The 18,397-nt window shown below is 47.6% G+C and overlaps 2 protein-coding genes across 2 annotated transcripts; both read right to left on the bottom strand.

Annotated features, from left to right (window-relative positions):
• Positions 1–1,009: 1,009 nt before the first annotated feature.
• Positions 1,010–4,464, bottom strand: LOC8038930 (zinc transporter ZIP1-like). Its single transcript, XM_040213205.3, has 2 exons — positions 4,077–4,464; positions 1,010–1,254 (listed from the first exon to the last, which is right to left on the bottom strand). The coding sequence occupies exons 1-2, from the start codon at positions 4,458–4,460 to the stop codon at positions 1,024–1,026; spliced, it is 615 nt and encodes a 204-aa protein (XP_040069139.2). The 5' UTR covers positions 4,461–4,464; the 3' UTR covers positions 1,010–1,023.
• Positions 4,465–8,557: 4,093 nt separating this feature from the next.
• Positions 8,558–18,001, bottom strand: LOC8038960 (thimet oligopeptidase-like). The gene is made up of 9 exons (XM_042289445.1): positions 17,879–18,001; positions 17,122–17,187; positions 16,541–16,645; positions 15,780–15,887; positions 12,805–12,878; positions 10,594–10,825; positions 9,763–9,894; positions 8,966–9,082; positions 8,558–8,718 (listed from the first exon to the last, which is right to left on the bottom strand). The coding sequence occupies exons 2-9, from the start codon at positions 17,185–17,187 to the stop codon at positions 8,620–8,622; spliced, it is 933 nt and encodes a 310-aa protein (XP_042145379.1). The 5' UTR covers positions 17,879–18,001; the 3' UTR covers positions 8,558–8,619.
• Between the last annotated feature and the right edge of the window lie 396 nt (positions 18,002–18,397).

The following is an 18,397-nucleotide window of genomic DNA, read 5'->3' as shown; positions in this document are numbered from 1 at the left end:
TTCCTTCGCGCAACTGCACGTCCGTTGCTTAAGCACGTCCGTGGTTTGCACGTATAATTACTATGTCGAGCACGTGTGGGTTTTGCGATAAGCAGTGCTGGTTTGCATTTTGAGCAGCTGAAAGCCGCTCAGAAAATATCAAGGACGCTATCTTCAGAAGCATATGGTTATTGCTTTTTAGTTCTCATTAAGGCTCACAAAGTTTCAAGTTTTCGCATCCGTTACAATGTTATCCCATCTAACTAGGTCCCTAACCACTTGTGTTCATACGTGCTACTAAGCACAATTGAAATTGCTTCCTCTTGTGCTTGTCTAAAATACAAGCTGGAATGCTATGAAAACTAATCTGAGTTACTCCTAGCCTGCTCCAAAATGTAGTTTCAGCTGCTTCAACCTGCTCCAAAACAGCTGTTTTAGCTGCTCCCAACCTGCTCCAGAACAGCTGTTTCAGCTGCTCCCGTGGCTGCTCCCAAGTACATTTCATGAGTTCCACCCCTGCTTATCTCTAGTGGAAAAATGGGATGCCATTCCACTTTCTGTAGTGAGGAAAGGAGACCCTAGTTCCCTTTTTCCTAGTGGAGAAAGTAAGTTATTCACTTTTCTGTAGTGGTAGAAAGGAGACCCTAGTTCCCTTTCCCTAGTGGGGAAAGAGGAAACTAGTTGTTTTCTCTAGTGAAGTAAAGATGCTATTCCCGTTTTCTTGGGAGAGGAGAAATAGACCCTTGTCCCCTTTCCCTTGTGAGGAAAATAGACCTTAGTGGCAAAAGAGGACCCTATTCCCATTTCTCTAGCAGGTATTATAGTTGGATTAGTTTAAGAATGCACCAAACACTCTGCCTCTGGCACGCATTTGTTGCCTTCCGTCATGCTTTCGCTGGGCATGCCCGCGGGACCATGAAGTGTTGGGGTAGAAAGCTCGCACTAGAGGCAGAGCTTTTGGCACAGTCTTAACCTCTATTTGTCACAAAAAAAAAAGAAAAAGGAATGCATAAATCGCTCCACAAACAAGCAGAAACAAGCGGTTTATGTCAAGAAACGACGAACCAGTGTCCGATTGGACGCAAAGCTGGTGGCCGTCGCAAGGGCAAAGCCTGCAATCAAGCTCGTCACCTTGGGCTGCCTGTTTTCGAGGCTGCCCATCTCGACGGGCAGGATCTCGACAAACAGGACGTGGAAGAAGGTTCCTGTGGTGAGCGCATGAACCACTGCCTTGCCGACGTGCCCAATATCGGTTCCAAATGCCATGCCCAACATCTGCAGGTGGAGAGATCTCTTTTAAAGTGGGCTTTAAGATCCACACTGTCATCATGTTATGAGAGCTCTTGAATCGCTACATACAGAGGATAAAGTCCCATTTACACACAAGCGTTTGCTCGCATTTTCCCAACGTTATGTTATGAGCCGCCGGAAGGTCTGTACTTAGTACGTCGCGTGCAAAGCTACTCCTCGAATTGGATGCCACGCTTCCTACAAAGCACGGTCGTCTCAGCGACTTGGTGTAAGCAGACGTAAGCTTCTGTAGTGTAAGGTGAGAAAGTGGCGCCATGCAAACGGGCCTGTAGTTCCAGCCAGGCAAGTAGGTTGCAAAAACTGCGATGAAGAAACTTGGAAGTAAATGCCGACAAGTTTTTCTAGGGCTGGCTCACACATTTGAGTTTGAGTGCGATTGGCTGCATTGCAACCGCCTGTAAACACTTTCGACGAGAGAATGCACACCGAGTCCATCTATCGGGGAGCCCTCTAACCCTTCGGATTGGCGGATAACTAGATTAAAGGTTTCGCAGTATTTGCGAGCTTAAAGGGGCACTGACACATCAAAATCATATTTTTTTTTATTATCCGAAACGATTGAAAACGATGCCGGGACATTACCCTCAAAATTTGAGATTTGGGAATTCAGTATTCGTGAAGTAAAAAAACAATTTCCAAATGCCGAATTCGAAGTTCCCGCGTGATCGGCGCCGGTGCCTTGACGTCAAAAATTGGGGAGACCTGAGAGTCCACTTTCCTGTCACCACTCCCTGCTGTTGCCATGGCGACCCAAAGCGAGGAGGATAGGAGCGAGCGCCGGCTAGCGCCGGCGTTGCGGCGGACCGGTTTTGAGCGGTGTCGCCTGTTTTCCGTTGGAGGATACAAATCCAGGAGACGGCACCACAACGAACTCCCGATTTTTGGTATTTCAAAAAGAAGGGCCGTAGTGCGTTCGCAATTGCGTTAAAAAACATGTTTTAAGATTGCCGTAATTAAATGTTATAGAGATGTCGCCTACAAAGCTTCTAAATTTCCTGATTTTTGACGTCACCGATCAAAAGAAGCGAGGAGGCGAGAGGCGGGAAAATCAAACGCCAAAAATAAAAAGGCGCGCGCGCGCGCGGGAAAATTTTTTTTCGCGATGCGGTTTTTTTTGCGTGTCTATGACTACAACTTGCATCGTTTTAGACAATAAAAATAAATACGACCTTTGGGGTGTCAGTGCCCCTTTAACTCTATATGCCATCTATAAGAAATGGTCTCCCGTAACGTTGCCTGAGCTATATTTCAAGTTCACCATAAAATAATGAGGCATAAGAAGAAGTAGGATATATAGGGTATCTGAAGTAACCAGGCTCAATCTAAAATGGGCCGTAAAAATCGGCATCTGCACGTAGCAATCTAAGCTTCTCGTCAAAGCTGTATTTCACAGGTCAGTTTTATCATGCAAAATTGCAAAGCATAATTTCCTTTCTGTCAAAAATGGGGCCAAAAAAGTCGGAAGACACCTACCTAGGCACTTCTTACGAGTTGTGAATGCAAAGGCATGAATGTCCAATGGAACGCCGCAGAGTGATCCGCGGAGTTTTGTGGCACGAGTAATGTTTTCGAGTTGTTACAGAAGCACCGGACGATGTGGATAATGGAGGCGACGGCATGTTGGTAGGCGGTGAGACGAGCAGAAGCCTCCGAGCGAGCGCCAACGTGTCCGTTTTAACCGGCGTGGGGGCTGTAGTGGCGTGGGGTTGCGGCGGTTAGTTTTATCGGACACATAGCTCCATCTGGCGGCAATCGTTGAAACTGACGCGCGCAGCGGCCAATGGGAGCCTCGTCGCCGCGCTCCAGCCAATGGGAATTTCGGGATTAGGAAAACTAGGTGTAGTTTTCGCACTTCAAACTGATGACGTCTGCTCGCTCCATGGGACCAGTTAATGCTCTCGCATTAAAACTTGCCAGGGTCAACGGTGGGCAGTGACGCAGCCAACAGAATTGAGTGGCGGGGTGTGTTTGACATACATATTGATGATGGATGGCATCGGTAGCCGCGTCGGGAGGTGTAGCTAACCAGCGAAAGCAGACACTCGGACGAAATCCTTCGGCAGCAAGAGCACCAATTGCGCAGTCATTATGCAACTGCGTATTATTTTTGTTACTTTGTCTAGCTATCATTGTCCGCGTTCATTTTTAAACGAAAGATACATTACAAAAAGAATGTTAATATTAATAAACCATGGTCTGTTGCGAGCAGTCTCGATAAGGAGGTAGTGTCATCTATGAATATGTGTGCCAAGCGTGCCCCACTACTCGACGTCCGTCGTCCGCGCCGCCGTTGACCCTGGCCAGTTTTTTACGGCCCCATTTTTTTACAGAAAGGGAGCTACACTTTCTAATTTTGCAGTATAAAACCGACCTGTGAAATACAACTTTGACAAGAAGTTTAGATTGCTATGTGCAGGTGCCGATTTTTACGGCCCACTTTAGATCAAGCCTGGGTATTTCAGACAGCCTATATACTCAGATTGCAAGTGTGCCCAGGGCTAGTGACAGGTGGTGCCGGCGTCTTGTGAGCAGGCACAACACACCCCATCATGTTCAAATGCTAATATGTGAACCAGCCTTTAGCGTGTTTCCTACGTGATCAAACACCCTCCTTTCATTTCTTTTTTGGTGAGAAGATAGCAATTGAACCACATAAATAAGCTGCCTCAATTTCTGGTCACGTCCAAGACTTCAACACGACTGTAGATTAACGAATGTGGCCCCTTCGCTTTCGAGAGTACTCAAACGCAAAGGCCCACCGCATGAAAGAAGGCTGGGTGCCTCACCTGTCCGAACGGAGCTGCGGAAGCCAGTGCCAACCCCATCTTCGCGACTGTGCAGACTGGCAAACTGCTCCCTCCCAAGCTCAGGCCAACTGCAGTCAGCACAAGCGCCCCGTGTACGTACACTCCGACCGCCAGCCTAATCGTAGTCGTTAGATTTGCCTGCAGCCCCAGTGCAAGTCCTTCCAACAAGAAGTGAACGCCCATGCACCCAACAAGCATCGAAAGCCTATGGAGTGTGCGAGGTCTGAACAGCAAACTCGCCACGTCCTCGCGGCACGCGACTACTAATCTAGACGGAGACGAGTTTTCTAGCAAACGGGTCGCGAGATCGACGTCGCTGCCTTGCAGGAGGTTTGCACTGCAACCTTTAGCTGGCCTTGCCATTTCCTCGCTTTCGCCGGGTGGGAACAGTGTCTGCTCGACGCACAGCGCCGCACAGAAACCAATCAAGACGAGGGTTTCGGCAACCGGGAACGCAGCGTGGATCCGGTTGGATTTCAGGGCCAGCTCGACCGAGGCTCGGGCCTTGGGCATGAATCCGACGAACAGCGTCCCCAAAAATATTCCGGCGGCGAAGCACTTGGAATACGAGAGCGTCGCGACATGGGCGGATGCCAAGGCGCTGTCCGGACCATGGCAGCAGCGATGAGATGCGACGAAGTAGGCCATAAAGAGCACGGCCGCATTCAAGGTTAAACCGGTGAGGATGCTCTGAATCTCGACCGTGAACACTTCCATTTCGAGGGTGTCCAACGTGAGTTACGGTTGCAGCGGCGGAGGTGAGTAGAAATCGGACACTGGTGTATTTTCTTCTTCTTCTAAAGGAATCCTCTTTAATAAAAATGATCTTTATTTCGACCTGGGTCGGTTTGGGTGTGCCAGAAAGGAACACCTCAATTGTTCTCTGTTTGAGAATAACAAATTGTTGTTCTTGAGCCGTTGGCGCGTACTAAAATGAACTAGAACACTGGCCTCCTACGGTGCACTGTGAAAAAGGACTCTGGACTTGTTTTTGGGTAGTACATGCTTGAGTGTCTCAAACGGTTGCACATGTAAACATGTGCTTGCTCTGGTGCGAAACGCGATCACGAGGGAAGTGCAAATAAACAACAAAAATTTGAACACCATCGAAGCACGGGTCAGGGCTAAGACACTAAGAGTGCGAGCCAAGCGATGCCGTTTCACGCATTCCTAAGTATACGGGAAAAAGAAGCGTCGGAGCGGTTACATATATCGACGTAGCAACCCAGAGATAATAGACGCCTACCATAGCGGTGGTGGCATGAATCTTGCACTTTTCATTGTCTTACGACTTGTAATCTAGCAAATTTTGGACGTCGAAAGGCTTTTTTTTTTTTTCAGTATTACACAGAATGAAACGAAGCTCGGCGGTAGGAGCCACAAGTAGTGCAAGGCCCAATCAGGTGAGCTTGTACTATAATGGCTATAAGGGTACGTGCACCGAGCGCTCCGCATTCTTGGGTAGTTCCACGTGCCGCCGCTTCATGACGAAAAAGTGGCGCTGTAGCCAGAATACCGGTACATTTTTGCTCGAAGGGGCGTGGCGTGAAGCGTCTCAAATGTTGCGCGTGGGGCCCGAGAGCGTCTCGCACTACGCGTGCTCACGCAGGACGCAATTCTATGCGTGGTGCCATTGTGCGCCGCCCAATGGCACCAGGCGCAGGGTACCGGTGCCATCGGCGTCGCGAACAAGTGGCATGCTATCGATGTTCTGTTCGGCACACCTCCCCTTATAGCAACAATACTTGTACTACCCAAAGTGAGGGCGCCACAGTTTGGTAAAAGCTTCAGCGCAGGAGGCACATTGAGTGGCGGAAAACGGCGGCAGCCTCTGTGAGAGGCACATTGCGTTGAACCTACCAGGTGATGCTAGCGCTCTTTTCCCGAGCACTGCCGAGTGCCAACAGTTCACTTTTTTTTTTAATATTAGGGAGGCAACAGAGTGGAGCACTACCCGTCTGGATCTCGATACCAGCGCCATGCACGGCTTTTAGCACCCTTGGCTTCGTAGGGCCGAAGGGATGTTACCGCTGCTTTTTCAACTAGTTCTAGTTCACTGTAGTGTGTACTTGAAGAGGGCAGGGTTCCTGCACCAAGTCGCATGAAGACTGACTTTTTCCTTCGAAGTGCCTTTGTACTTAGTGAAGACTTTCTTCACCCTCTTTTTTTTTTTGGAAGGTCTTAATATTTCAGCTTCGTCAGAGTAGAGAACGGATAATAATACGTGTAACATCACTTTGCTGTTCACGTCGTGAAAGCGATGTGCGGAACCGACACCGCTGAATGTTCAGGCCTGAACCTACATGAGGTGCTTAAAGCATTGACACTCTGTTCCCCGATATTGTTGTGAGCGCCGCCACCTTGGTGCTTACGCAGAGCAGACTCAACTGCCAATCGTCATGATTCCAAAGTGCGTCGACTTCATTGGCATTAGATTCAGTGTTGGGAAGGTCGTGTAATAGTTGTATTGTTTTGTTCTGTCTGAACTGTTTTAACATTTGTGGAGGGTGGAAGAGAGTTTCCTCCGATTTCAGATAAAGCTCTAGATAACTAACAGCCATTCTTTTAAAGGGGCACTGACACCCCAAAGGTCGTATTTTTTTTATTGTCTAAAACGATGCAAGGTGCAGTCAGAGACACGCAAAAAAAAACGCATCGTGAAAAAAAAACTTTCTTGCGCGCGCGCGCCTTTTTATTTTTGGCGTTTGATTCTCCCGCCTTCGCCTCCTCGCTTCTTTTGATTCGTGACGTCAAGAATCATGAAATTTAGAAGCTTTGTAGGCGGCATCTCTATAACATTTAATAACGGCAATCCTAAAACGTTTTTAACGCAATTGCGAACGCACTACGGTTCTTTTTGAAATACCAAAAATCGGAAATTCGTTGTGGTGCCGTCTTCTGGATTTGTATCCTCCGACGGAAAACAGGCGACACCGCTCAAAACCGGTCCGCCGGGCGCTCGCTCCTTTCCTCCTCGCTTTGGGTCGCCATGGCAACAGCAGGGAGTCGTGAAAAACAAGTGGACTCTCAGGACTCTGTAATATTTGACGTCGACGCACCGGCGCGGATAGCGCGGGAACTTCGAATTCGGCATTTGGAAATTGTTTTTTACTTCACAAATACTGAATTCCCAAATTTCAAATTTTGAGGGTAATGTCCCGGCATCATTTTCAATCGTTTCGGATAATAAAAAAAAAATGATTTCTATGTGTCAGTGCCCCTTTAAGCCACAAGATGGGCAAGTGTCATTACTCTGAAGCGTAGCTGATTTAGTGGCACTAGTGGCTACAAAGTGGAATAAATAGGTAGCATTTCTAGGGTTCCAACTTTGGTGGTGTCCCTTGTAACTGCCATAGTGCAGGGATTCCTAATCTTTGTGCCAACGGTGACTTCTTCCATTGACTTTTTCATTTGCTGACAATACCATTTTTTCTTTTCACTTTCAATTTTCTGTTTTGTATGCAAATCCACAATGAGCACGAATTGCCTCCTCTTTGGACCATAAAAAGATCTTAGGCCAAGGTTTGAATGCGCAATTACATTTTGTGCGAGTAGGGTTTTAAGAATACTTATAGTTCTCTTCCGCTTCCTCTCGTTGCGCTGGTCGAGAAAAGGCAAAAGGCTTATTTCTACAAACTTGGGGGACCAAGACGGTAGTCGAAAACAGACCCAAAAAATTGACCGTATCTCCACGTGGTGAATGATGTTGATTGGGGCGAAGCTCTGGTGGTGCTTGTCTGCGTAGACGCTGAGCCGCAGCATGCCGAGCTTTTCGTTCGTTTTCATCCATGTCCGAAAGCGAATGTGTGGTATGGAACGTGGTTATATACGCATTTGACCGCAGCGCCCTCTCGTCTATAAACGTTGAGCCAATGCATGCAAAGTTTAACGCGATTATATACGCACTTGACTGCAGCGCCCTCTCCTGTATAGACGTTGAGCGGCTACATGCAACGTTACATCCATGACATCCCCAGCTTTTGAGTTACTACCACATCTCCGAGCCCCCTACTCGTACCGCAGTCGTGGCCGAGTGGTTAAGGCGATGAACTAGAAATCCATTGGGGTCTCCCCGCAGAGGTTCGAATCCTGTCAACTGCGCAAACATTTTTTCTTCATAATTTTTTTTTTTTTTTTTCCCCTGCACGAGCACGTGAGCTCACGATCACGAGCATCAGCAAGATCGATGTGAGCACGGACGCCGGACGGACAAGGCTAGACACTAAGGAGCTTCGCCCCTAAAACAGTTTCTGAGGAGCTCTAGCCAACAGGATCTAGCTTCATTGCTTGAGGTCTGGTAACACTTTCCACTAAACCTGTTCTTGATCCAGTAATTACAAAACTCGTAGATTTTGAAAACCTGATATTGCGAGAATGTGGATCACCCAATTCGCACAGTTTGTTTAGCACACTCGGCTGTTTGTCGGAATGATTAGATTCTCATATTGAAAGGCGTGCTACAAGATTGTAAAAAGAATTTATTTAAAATAAGCATTGCTCCTATTTTTTTTGTTAAAAAAAATTATGATGCTGGACCTGCAGTGGACAGTCCCTTGCTGATGAAGAATGCCTCCGTGCTTGGCTCCCTGCCCAGAAAGTTCCTCAGCATCACTTCGCCATCCTTGAGACGAGGGAAAAAGAAGGCAAGACTTCACTCGACTGGACGGGCCTGTATCCTTCCAATCGGTTGGAAGCTTTTGCCACCTGCTGTGCTAGCTACATGGCAACTACAGTGCTGACAATACTGATGTAGTAGTAGACTAGTATATGTTAAACCAGGAAGACAAGCAGTTGGTTAAATGATTGGTATTTATAAAGCGGATGCTCCAGCCACGAAGAGCAAACCCATGGCGACCACAGAAACGTACCAGACTGCCTCCTGGGCACAGGATTTTCTCGCGATAGTCCATGCCAGTCTTCGGATTCAGTATACCTTCCTTCTTGAACCTTGTGTCAAACATGTCCATACTGTACACTTCGCTCCACTGCAAGGAAAATACAGTCGAACGCCTTTATAACCAATTCCGTGGGACCGGCAAAGAGTTCTGTTGTACTAATCCCTTCGCCGTAAAAGGTTGAGCGCCAAAAATCAATCCCGCAAAACGGAATGCGAGCCGCTGTTTAGCAGTGCGCCTGCACGACAGAGGGGCGTTTTCCATGCGACGCCATTAGTCTAGCTTAGACTTTGATGTTATCGGAGGGAAGTTGCAGCCCAATCAGAACAGGCTTGTCAAGCTGCATAGCACAAATCTACAGTGTGCCCCCTAAAAATAAATTTACCAAACCCTTTTTTTCGCAACAAAAACAAACCATGCATCCCCTAACGCTCACTCTCCATTTAAAGGTGACACTAGCAGTCCGGGACAGATGCCAAAGTTTCAGAACTAACCGTTATCTCATTCAAAAATTCAAGCGATTCCCTGAAGCATTCGACGGGAAAATGAGGCTTGGTACCCGACGCCATTCATCCCCACGTATTTGTGGGCTTCATCGGCCGCCATTTTCCTCATCTTGACGCGTCTCGTTGAAGATGTGGTTAGTAACACCATCCAAACCATAAATACTATAATCATGTAAAATGGTTTCCTGCCACCAACTAAAACCGAGGTGGGAGACTGCCGTCCCGCCATCCGGTCAACCAGGTCTGCAGGCTACGCGCACCCACCAGGTAAGCGTAGTACTGGGCGTCGTAGCCTCCCATCAAGTGGCCGAAGCTGGCTGCAGAGTTGGTCCCCTCCTGGGGAGAGTATCCCAAGAGCGACTCCTGGATCTCTCGGAACACCTTCCTTGTATCTGTCTGAAAAACCGCAGCAACGTTTCGAGGCTTACGCAAGTCCGAATCGCACAAAAGGAAATGCTCCGGAAACAATGGACCATATTTTGCCAGATCCGCCTTAGCGTGTGCAGCCATGGTACACCTGGTTTCCGACGTCGGACCAAAGATGGTGGCTTCTTTGGTGCGATGTCGGAAGTTTGTTCTTCTACAAAACGAAACAAAAGAAAAACAGCAGCATCTACCTTGTTTGGTCAAAAGAGTCCCAAGTTACGGCGAGCTATTACGTTAGACCAAAAACGATCGCCTCCCGTGAACGCGTCTAAGCTTCGTAACTTGGCAGTACCATATTTTCCGGCGTATCAGTCGCCATTTTTTTCCAAAATCTTCATCAGCGAGTCTTACTTGCATTTTTCTTTTTTCTAACCTTGTCTGTGCGGAATGTAAGCTGCGGCGACGTTTACGACAAAGAAAGATTGGCAAAGCACCCGTCGACGGCCTCCCTTTTTGGTGGTCTGAGTGACAAAACTGGACAAATGCAAAGAAGTGTAACTAATATATACAAACCTTTTCGGGAGTTTTACAATGGTCCGGCTTATGGGCTGGAAAATATGATACAGGGCATTCTCTCTCGTCTGCCATCTCGTGCCCGGTTTAGCCAAGGCATTTTGAGAAACGGCAAAAAAATCTATAGGATCAAAGTTGGGTGCAAGTCCCGCTTACCTCGGGCCGTGAGTGCAGCTCCAGGTCGAAGAGTGAGCGGCTGACCAGCCTGAGGTTAAGGTGGGCCACGTTGGCGAGGCGAGAGGCCATCAGCTTCTCAGCCAGGTCCTCCAGTATCGGCTCTCCGGTCAAGTAGTGGCCGGACATGAGCCGCAGGGCCTCCAGGTCCCAGCTCCAGTTCTCCAGCATCTGGGACGGGCACTCCATGAAGTCCGTCTCGACCCTCGGGCCCCTGCAAGCCGTCCGAAGCCGTAAAAGAAGGCGCCGTTAATGCGAGGAAGTCTATTTGAATCTCGCAAGTCCGGCAAGAACGCTATCAACGGCTTCCGACGAGAAATTGTAATTGTGCCATGGGTTTGTTTGGGCAGCAGGAAGTTAGCCGGCCCCAATGGGTGTCTGGTATCTCGGTTGTAGGCGAGGAATTTAGCCAGAGCAATCCCACTGTTAGAACGGGGTCTTGAAATGGGCACTCCAGCAATTTTTTTAGTTACCCCAACTATGCTTTATGCATCCCGGCCTTTACCCTTTTCGGCATGCTATTTAGCGTATTTTCTGGACTAAAGCTTATGTCTGGCGCATAGTCTGCGAAGGCAAAGTTGGCGTCAAAAACAAAAATTGCCTAGATAGCCCACACCCAGTGCATAGTCCGCACGCTGTGCATAGTCCGAACGTAAAAATGGTCATACGCAGCCCGCCTTGACAAACGCCAGCTGTATTAGCTCACAAAGAAGCTTGTATCATACATAAATCAACATTAATATACTCTGTTATTCACAAAATCCTTCAACTTTTGTCACAGTGAGCGATCTGGAAAAATATAAATCCTTGTACAGTGTGCACCTGTAGATAGTTCGCACTGGATAAAACTTTTAAACGTATAGTCCACTAACCATAGTTCGGAAAATATGGTAGTATCACAAAATTCGCAAGTCATTGCGAAATCGTCCAGTGAAAATGGTATCAAAACCAACATTAAAAAAACTTTCAGCCTTTCCACTCTGGTGAAGACGGAAGACCAGCAGAGCTGTACTTTGATAAAAAGACCTCAAGAACGACGCCTACAGGAAGTCTAGGACGACCTCAAGGACGACGTCTCGGACGATTTCAAGCACAACTTCTAGGACGACCTCGAGGATGGCGCTTAAAGGACGTCGTCCTCTAGGCATCGTCCTGAAGGACGACGAGTAGAGAAATTCAGCCTTTCCACTTTAGTGAGAACCAGAGTGGAAAGGCTGGAAAGGGTGCCATCTATGAGCGACGGCGGCAACCAGACAAACGGCAAGCCAGTCGTCTGGTTGCCGCTGTCGTTCATAGATGGCGGTAGCTGTCCAGAGTTTTGTGTCCAGATTTATTTGTCCATGGACACGAAACTGGGGAAGCTAGCCCTTAACAGCTCCGCTGTAATATAACTGCACATTTTCAGTGGCGTGACGTCACTGGCAGGCAGGCTTGCTTCGCCGAGCAGGCACTCTAGAAAACACAATGTGGCGCAACTTTATTTTGTGCTGCTGGACAGGCGCTGGATTCGGCTAGCTTTCCAAACATTCATGTCGTGCCATCAAACTTCTCCTAATTAATTAAGAACAAATTCTACCGTTCAAAGAGCGAACCTCTGCCTGCCGATGGTGTCACTTTTCCGTCGTTGCCAGTGGAGACTGTTTGAAAAAGGCAGTGAGGACCAAAATTGTAAATTCTACAACTTTGAGGCAAAAAGTATTATTTTGGCCCAATATTTGGATCACTACTTCAGCGATGGCAGTTTTTGCATTTGCTCAATTGCGAGGCAAATCGGAGACCACGAAAAAAGTCTGGGACCACGCACGCACCACATACAGTAAAACCTCGTTATAACAAAGTTGAAGGAGCGGTCATAATTATTTCGTTATAACCATTAGTTTGTTATAGCCAATGTCCATTTCTTCCCACTATTAGCAAGCAAGGGGAATTATGATTGCTTTGTTATATCCATTAGTTTGTTATATCCCGTTTTGTTATAACGAGGTTTTACTGTAGCAGTGTTTACACCACGGCATCCTGGTACAATGCTGGTCCGGATAAAAAGGGGAAGGGGTGGAGATTAAAATGGGTTCTGCAGTGCGAGCTATCGCACCCCGTGCACCGAGGTGCGGTGCGACAACACACTCAACCACTTGTCCCCCTTCCTAGTTGAAAAGAGCTTGTTTGTGGAAACTTCAGGAAAACAGGACGCACGCAAACTCGACCAAGTCCGCCCTGGAACACATGTGGTGCATCGTGTGGCCGAATTCATGGAAGAAGGTCGTCACCTGAAAAGAAAAAAAAACTGCAAACACAAGACCCCTGAAACTCGCAATAACAATCGGCAGTACAAACGACGGTGACTCGCATAAGGAGACACAGTAGGGCACATTCGGTCAGTTGTTGAAACGGTGTCCGCGCTTGTTACGTCTCCACTGTCACTTTTTGGGTCCGTGCCACATACTTTACCCCAAGTGTGACTTGCAACTTTACATAATGCATCTAATATACTTCGGTGAGCGTAACGTTCGAAGTACAAGGACCTACTTGTTTTGACAACTAGCTTATCAACAAGCCTCGCCAAACGAATGGCAATTAGTTGGTGTCGTGCACTGCGTCTACCGCATAGTCTGACAACGGGAGTGGCAGCCGAAACAACTATTATTATTAGGGGTGTGCGATTACTTGAATATACGAATTCCAATCGAATAGAAAGTTCCCGAATAATTCGATTCGCGAATCGAATTCCTAGTCACTCGAATATTCTATATTTCGGCCAAAGACGCGCGGTCGGCGTGGAGCTGACAGAAAAACCGTTTTTTCTCCCGATGTAAGCGCCGTGATGTTAGACAGACCATGCGAGAAACAGCTCTTGGTCCTACCATTCCACAAAAGTCTAATGCACATGTTAGGAAAAAGAAAAGTAACGAACACCACAAACTTTATAGCACGCAGATTTACTGACGATCGTGACACAATCTACCCTTGAATAACAACCGAAACATCCCGTTTGCGCCGCTTCCAGAGAGGAATAGTTGGGAAGCCAGAATTCCACGCCATGCCTAATTCTTTTCACGAGTAAAGCCCCCCGTTTCAAATTGAAGCGCCGATGTAAAAACACACTTGCCGCACTCACAGAAATTGCCGACTGTACAATCACAGAAAGAAAACCACGTTAACCACGCCGATGAAACCAGCCGAGTTATCGTCGTCATTCTTTTGGCACCGCAAGCCGCGAATTACGATTCGGAACGAACCTGTACGGAAAAATGGTGTGCCTAGATTTGAGAGGGTTTCCAACCGTTCGATAGCCGCGTTTGAATTACGAACTGTGAGAAGGTAACGAAAAGACGAAAGCATCGATCGGGATCAGGCAGGCGGGGCAGGTGTCGTCACTCTTCTGTTCGCTCGCCTTCTTTCCACGCGACAACCCAACACATGTGCACTTGCCACCAATCTGCGCTGGAGCCGTCTCCTTGGTTTCAGTTTCGCTTGCTTCTTCAAATCAAGGCTCTATAAAACAGGATAGATAGACGGAAAAATGGATGCATACCGGCAGTTGGACGGTGACTTGCGCCACCCAACCAATTTTTTTTTTTCTTACTTAAGATTATATTGTTTAAGCCTGTATACTCAGATTTAACACCTATCTGTTTATTTATGTAAAAAAAATCCCGGGTGCCCTTTTTCTTCCTTAAAGGGCAACTCCGCTCAATTCCGAAGATTTCGGGATAATGAGTGATTTCGAATTAAAAAGCCCTAGTAAAAGACACTACGTCGTTTGCTTCGCAAAAAATGGGATATATATTTTTAAATCTAATTTTAAACACAAGCGGAAATCGAAACCAAAACTTCGGCTCCGTCCGGCAACATTGGCCTCGGGCCGCCAAGTACATGGCCATGACGTGGTACGAGGTGTCACGTGATCCTCGGCCCAACGACGGGTGGGATGGGGGCGGGCGTGTGGCAGGCACGAGTGTTGTCTGCACCGCACTCTTCACCACGTTTTGGCGTCTACGGCATTCGACGACGTCTGCACAACTGCGGCATAAGTCTGCGACTTTGCGCACTTGGTGTCCATAGTATGGACGGAACTCCGAGAGGCAATCATCACAAACGGTGAGACGACGACGGTGGTTGTGACGTGGAAGACGGCGGTAACGGCGGGACCACGGCGGGCGGTTGGTATGCTCCCAAGAAGCGCGCTGCGCAGGCGCGTACGCCAATCACGTGGACACCGCGGAGCGCAGAGAGGCAACGTTGCTGATGACATGCGCTACGCTCGATCGGAGAAGTAAAAACAAGCAAAAGGGGGCCATGATGATGACGTTTAGCTCAATGTTGGCTCCACCCATGCCGTAGCCTTGACTGCGCTGTTGGTTGCGCCTGAATTTGCCCGCTCGAGTCACCCGATTTCGGCAACTTGGCGAGTTGCAAAGTTTGCCGGACCGTTTAAGAAACATTTAGACAAAACTGCGTTGTAATATTTGACGTGTGGTCTTTCTAGGCGATACTGAAGAGGACTGCATTATTTTTTCAAAACCAAAAATGAAGCGGAGTTGCCCTTTAAAATGGATACCAAATATCGCAAAATGCCCCTTTTCTGAGATAAACAAATATTTTTTAAAAAAGTCGCAATGTTAAGTTGTGCTTTTAACGAGAAAAAAAGGCACACGTGGCTGTAACTTCGGTTTTTTTGCTAGACATTCAGGGTAGATAGATTGTGTTTGCGCCATAAAATTTTATCTTTAGTGCCCAACGTCCAACAGCAACTGCTTTTTTTTTCCACCAGAACTTTTTTGCATTTTAGCTTTTGTTCCATACAAGATGCATATTCTGCACCAGGCGCATACTCTGCACATATAATAATCTCATTCGCAGCACACTTTGAAAAATTCCTGCAAATAAAATCACTATTCAATATTCGGCTTTTTTTTTTATTCGATTCGGTATTCAATTTGAAAACTACTATTCGGTATTCGTACGCCCCTAATTATTATAAATACCTACGTACCGCCAGATGGTTTTAAGCACCAGAATTAGCGCAGTCGCCTTTACATTCTATGTGGGTGTCCCTGCAAAAACATGGTCGAAGTATGAACTCGGGCACTTCGGGAGTGCTCCGAGGTGCCCCAGCAGAGCTCGACCTTTTCTCCGACAGATCACGGAAGATTTTGAAGTGGGCTTACTTCGTACTGGGTCAGGAGAGAAGGCTTGTCAGTGGTGGGTTTCGAAAAGTTGCACAGGATGCTCACCACCGCCAGCTGCCTCGATCCGTCAGCAATCCGACAGCCAGGCTGCGCAAAACACAGTCGCAGTTTTGGTCTCGTTGGCACTGGATGAGGTTTAATACATTGGCGGATTTTGTTTACGAACGCAAGAGGGCACAGTCTCGTCTTCAGTCGACGAAAAAATCTAACCCCGCTTTGTTTTGTGTGTTTGCTTAGACAGCAGAAGGTTAGATGTCCCCCGTGGGCACCTGGAGTTTCTGATGTAGATCAGAAATTTAGCCACTGCTGGCCAGGGGACATTGTTGTGCATCCTGCAGTAATGATACACGATGCCCGTCCGGATCGAACTAAGCCGGGGCGGATCGTTGAACACAGAATTCCAGAGCTCCGTAGCACAAGCTTTCACTCTAACTGCTTCGGGCTACGAAGTGTTAACTGACTCGGCCACCGATTCCCGTTTTGTTCCAGCTATGACCCAAAAGCAAAAAAAGCGGCAGGGCACACGAGTCAATGGTACAAAGCTCGTCAGTTTCCTTTTCTCCATTCCCTCTCTTCTCTCCTCCTCTCCCCACAAGAGCAGGTCTCTCAGCTACTCCCCGCAAAAAAAAGGAATTGAGAGGTTCCTCCTTTCTGGCTGCTCGTCGATCTTAAAGGCAGAGTGATCTTTCCCGCAGCTAGCCAAAGCTCTGGAGACAGCGGCAGTTTGAAGACGGACCCACCTGCATGGGGATGTTGCAGAAGTGGCTGTACTTCCCTTCCCTCGGAAACAGGTCCATGAGGAAGTAGCCTAGAAGTTCCTGGCTGGCGACGTCCGTCACCTTGAACTGCGGAGAGGGGACAGTGAGGATGCAATGCCCCGTACTCCGCTTCATTATAAGCGTGAGTGAAGCATGGACTCCAAGAATGAGCTCCTGGCTTCCAGTGTCCCCGTCGAGCGTGCGCGCTCCTGCAGTGCAGGCGTCGTCTAGAGCGACAAGAACGTGTCTGTAGCTCCACTTTCAATCGATCAACTCTATTGAAAAATATACACAGAACACACTGCACAAACGCGTTTGGATCTGCAGCCTCCTTGGCTAGTTTTGGATCCGTTCCAAATGTGCAAAAATATATAGTGCAGTGGTTTCCTTGCATCCACGTGCATGCCATTTGAAAAATATTTCTTACCTGAACACTGTTTTCATATAAAACTTTTTAAGTGCACTTTTAAACATTTCGCTCGCACATAAAGTGAAACGAACTACAGTCTGAGGCAGTACTGTCTCAGGCTTCAACGAACGACTTAATTGACCGGTCGACTCACCAGCTCAGCCTCAGAGTGCCACAACTTCACGTCCTCCACCTTGTCGAACTTGAGGCCCAGCAGCATCTGTCAATACAGGCACCCATTAAACGTAACAATGCAGTAACAACTGTCGCAACAGCATGATGAGAATTATGAAAATGCAAAGGCAGATTTCTTTGTAGTACGACACAAAATGGTCGAAGCAGTATATGTGCGAGCGTTTCAGCAGTAATAGAAACCCGGCAGATAATCCAAGCCTCCAACGACATTCCTTACAGCAGAAACTAAGGCCCAAGAAACTCCAGACGTGGCATAAGCTAAACAAAGAAACACCAAGAAGAAATATGCTGGTATGCTTCCGAAAAGTAGATGACATTGCACCCCGTTTTGAAACGAAGTGAAACAATGGCTGTCGCTATGAAGGTTTCCAGATGACTTCTTTCTGTCAAGCAACTTTTTCTTAAAACATGTGGATGCATGCACTTTGAATTACAATGGACTGCCTACATCCCATAAAAGGCCATTTGTTTGCATTGCCGCATCTAAAAACGATCCCTTTTCGGTGCCAAACGTGTTGCTTTTTCATTCGAGGATCCGAGTTCATCCGCCTCGTCCTAGCATGGACGCAGGCTGTTTGTGCCACCCTATTTGCGCGGAATTCTCAGGAATGGCAACGAGTGAATGCCAGATGCGCTAACTCATTGCCAGCTGAACAGTTGATGTTGGAAAGGAGGGGTCGGGGAGTTTTTTTGCACTGCATACGCTCGGTGCATACCTCATATATTCCTAGCAGCCCCTTGGTGACCACATCCAGAGGAAAGAAGGCCCGAAGCTTCTCTTGGTCCACCTTGTACACGCGCTCTTCCACCAGGTTCTGGTAGTACGACAGGTCCCAAGCGTTGAGCCTGCCGTCAAAGGGAATTCCCTGGCTCTCTCACACTGCAGTAATGTACATGGGAAACATTGAGACCACACAAATGTAAACAACTGCTTCCTTGACTAAACACAAGCACCACTTTGCTTGAACACGAGTACTGCAGCTTGTTGAAACAAGCAAACAAAAATTGTTATCTGCTTTTGTTATTGGCTCGAGTTAACGGGTGACATTTGTTTTTGACCTGTGTTGACAGACGACACATGTTGTCTGTTTGTATTGTTAGATAACATTTGGCCTCTGCTTGACAGACGACATTTGTCGCCTGCTTGTGTGGACAGACATTTGTCACAAGCTTGTGTTAACAGGTCACAGCTGTTGTCTGCGTGTGTTCGTAAACAACAAATGTCACCTGGTAGA

This window comes from Ixodes scapularis, unplaced genomic scaffold, assembly GCF_016920785.2.
Source record: "Ixodes scapularis isolate PalLabHiFi unplaced genomic scaffold, ASM1692078v2 PGA_scaffold12__126_contigs__length_90152505, whole genome shotgun sequence".
NCBI lineage: Eukaryota > Metazoa > Arthropoda > Arachnida > Ixodida > Ixodidae > Ixodes > Ixodes scapularis.
Note: the sequence above shows the minus strand (reverse complement) of the source record. Positions and strands in the feature narration are given on the sequence as shown.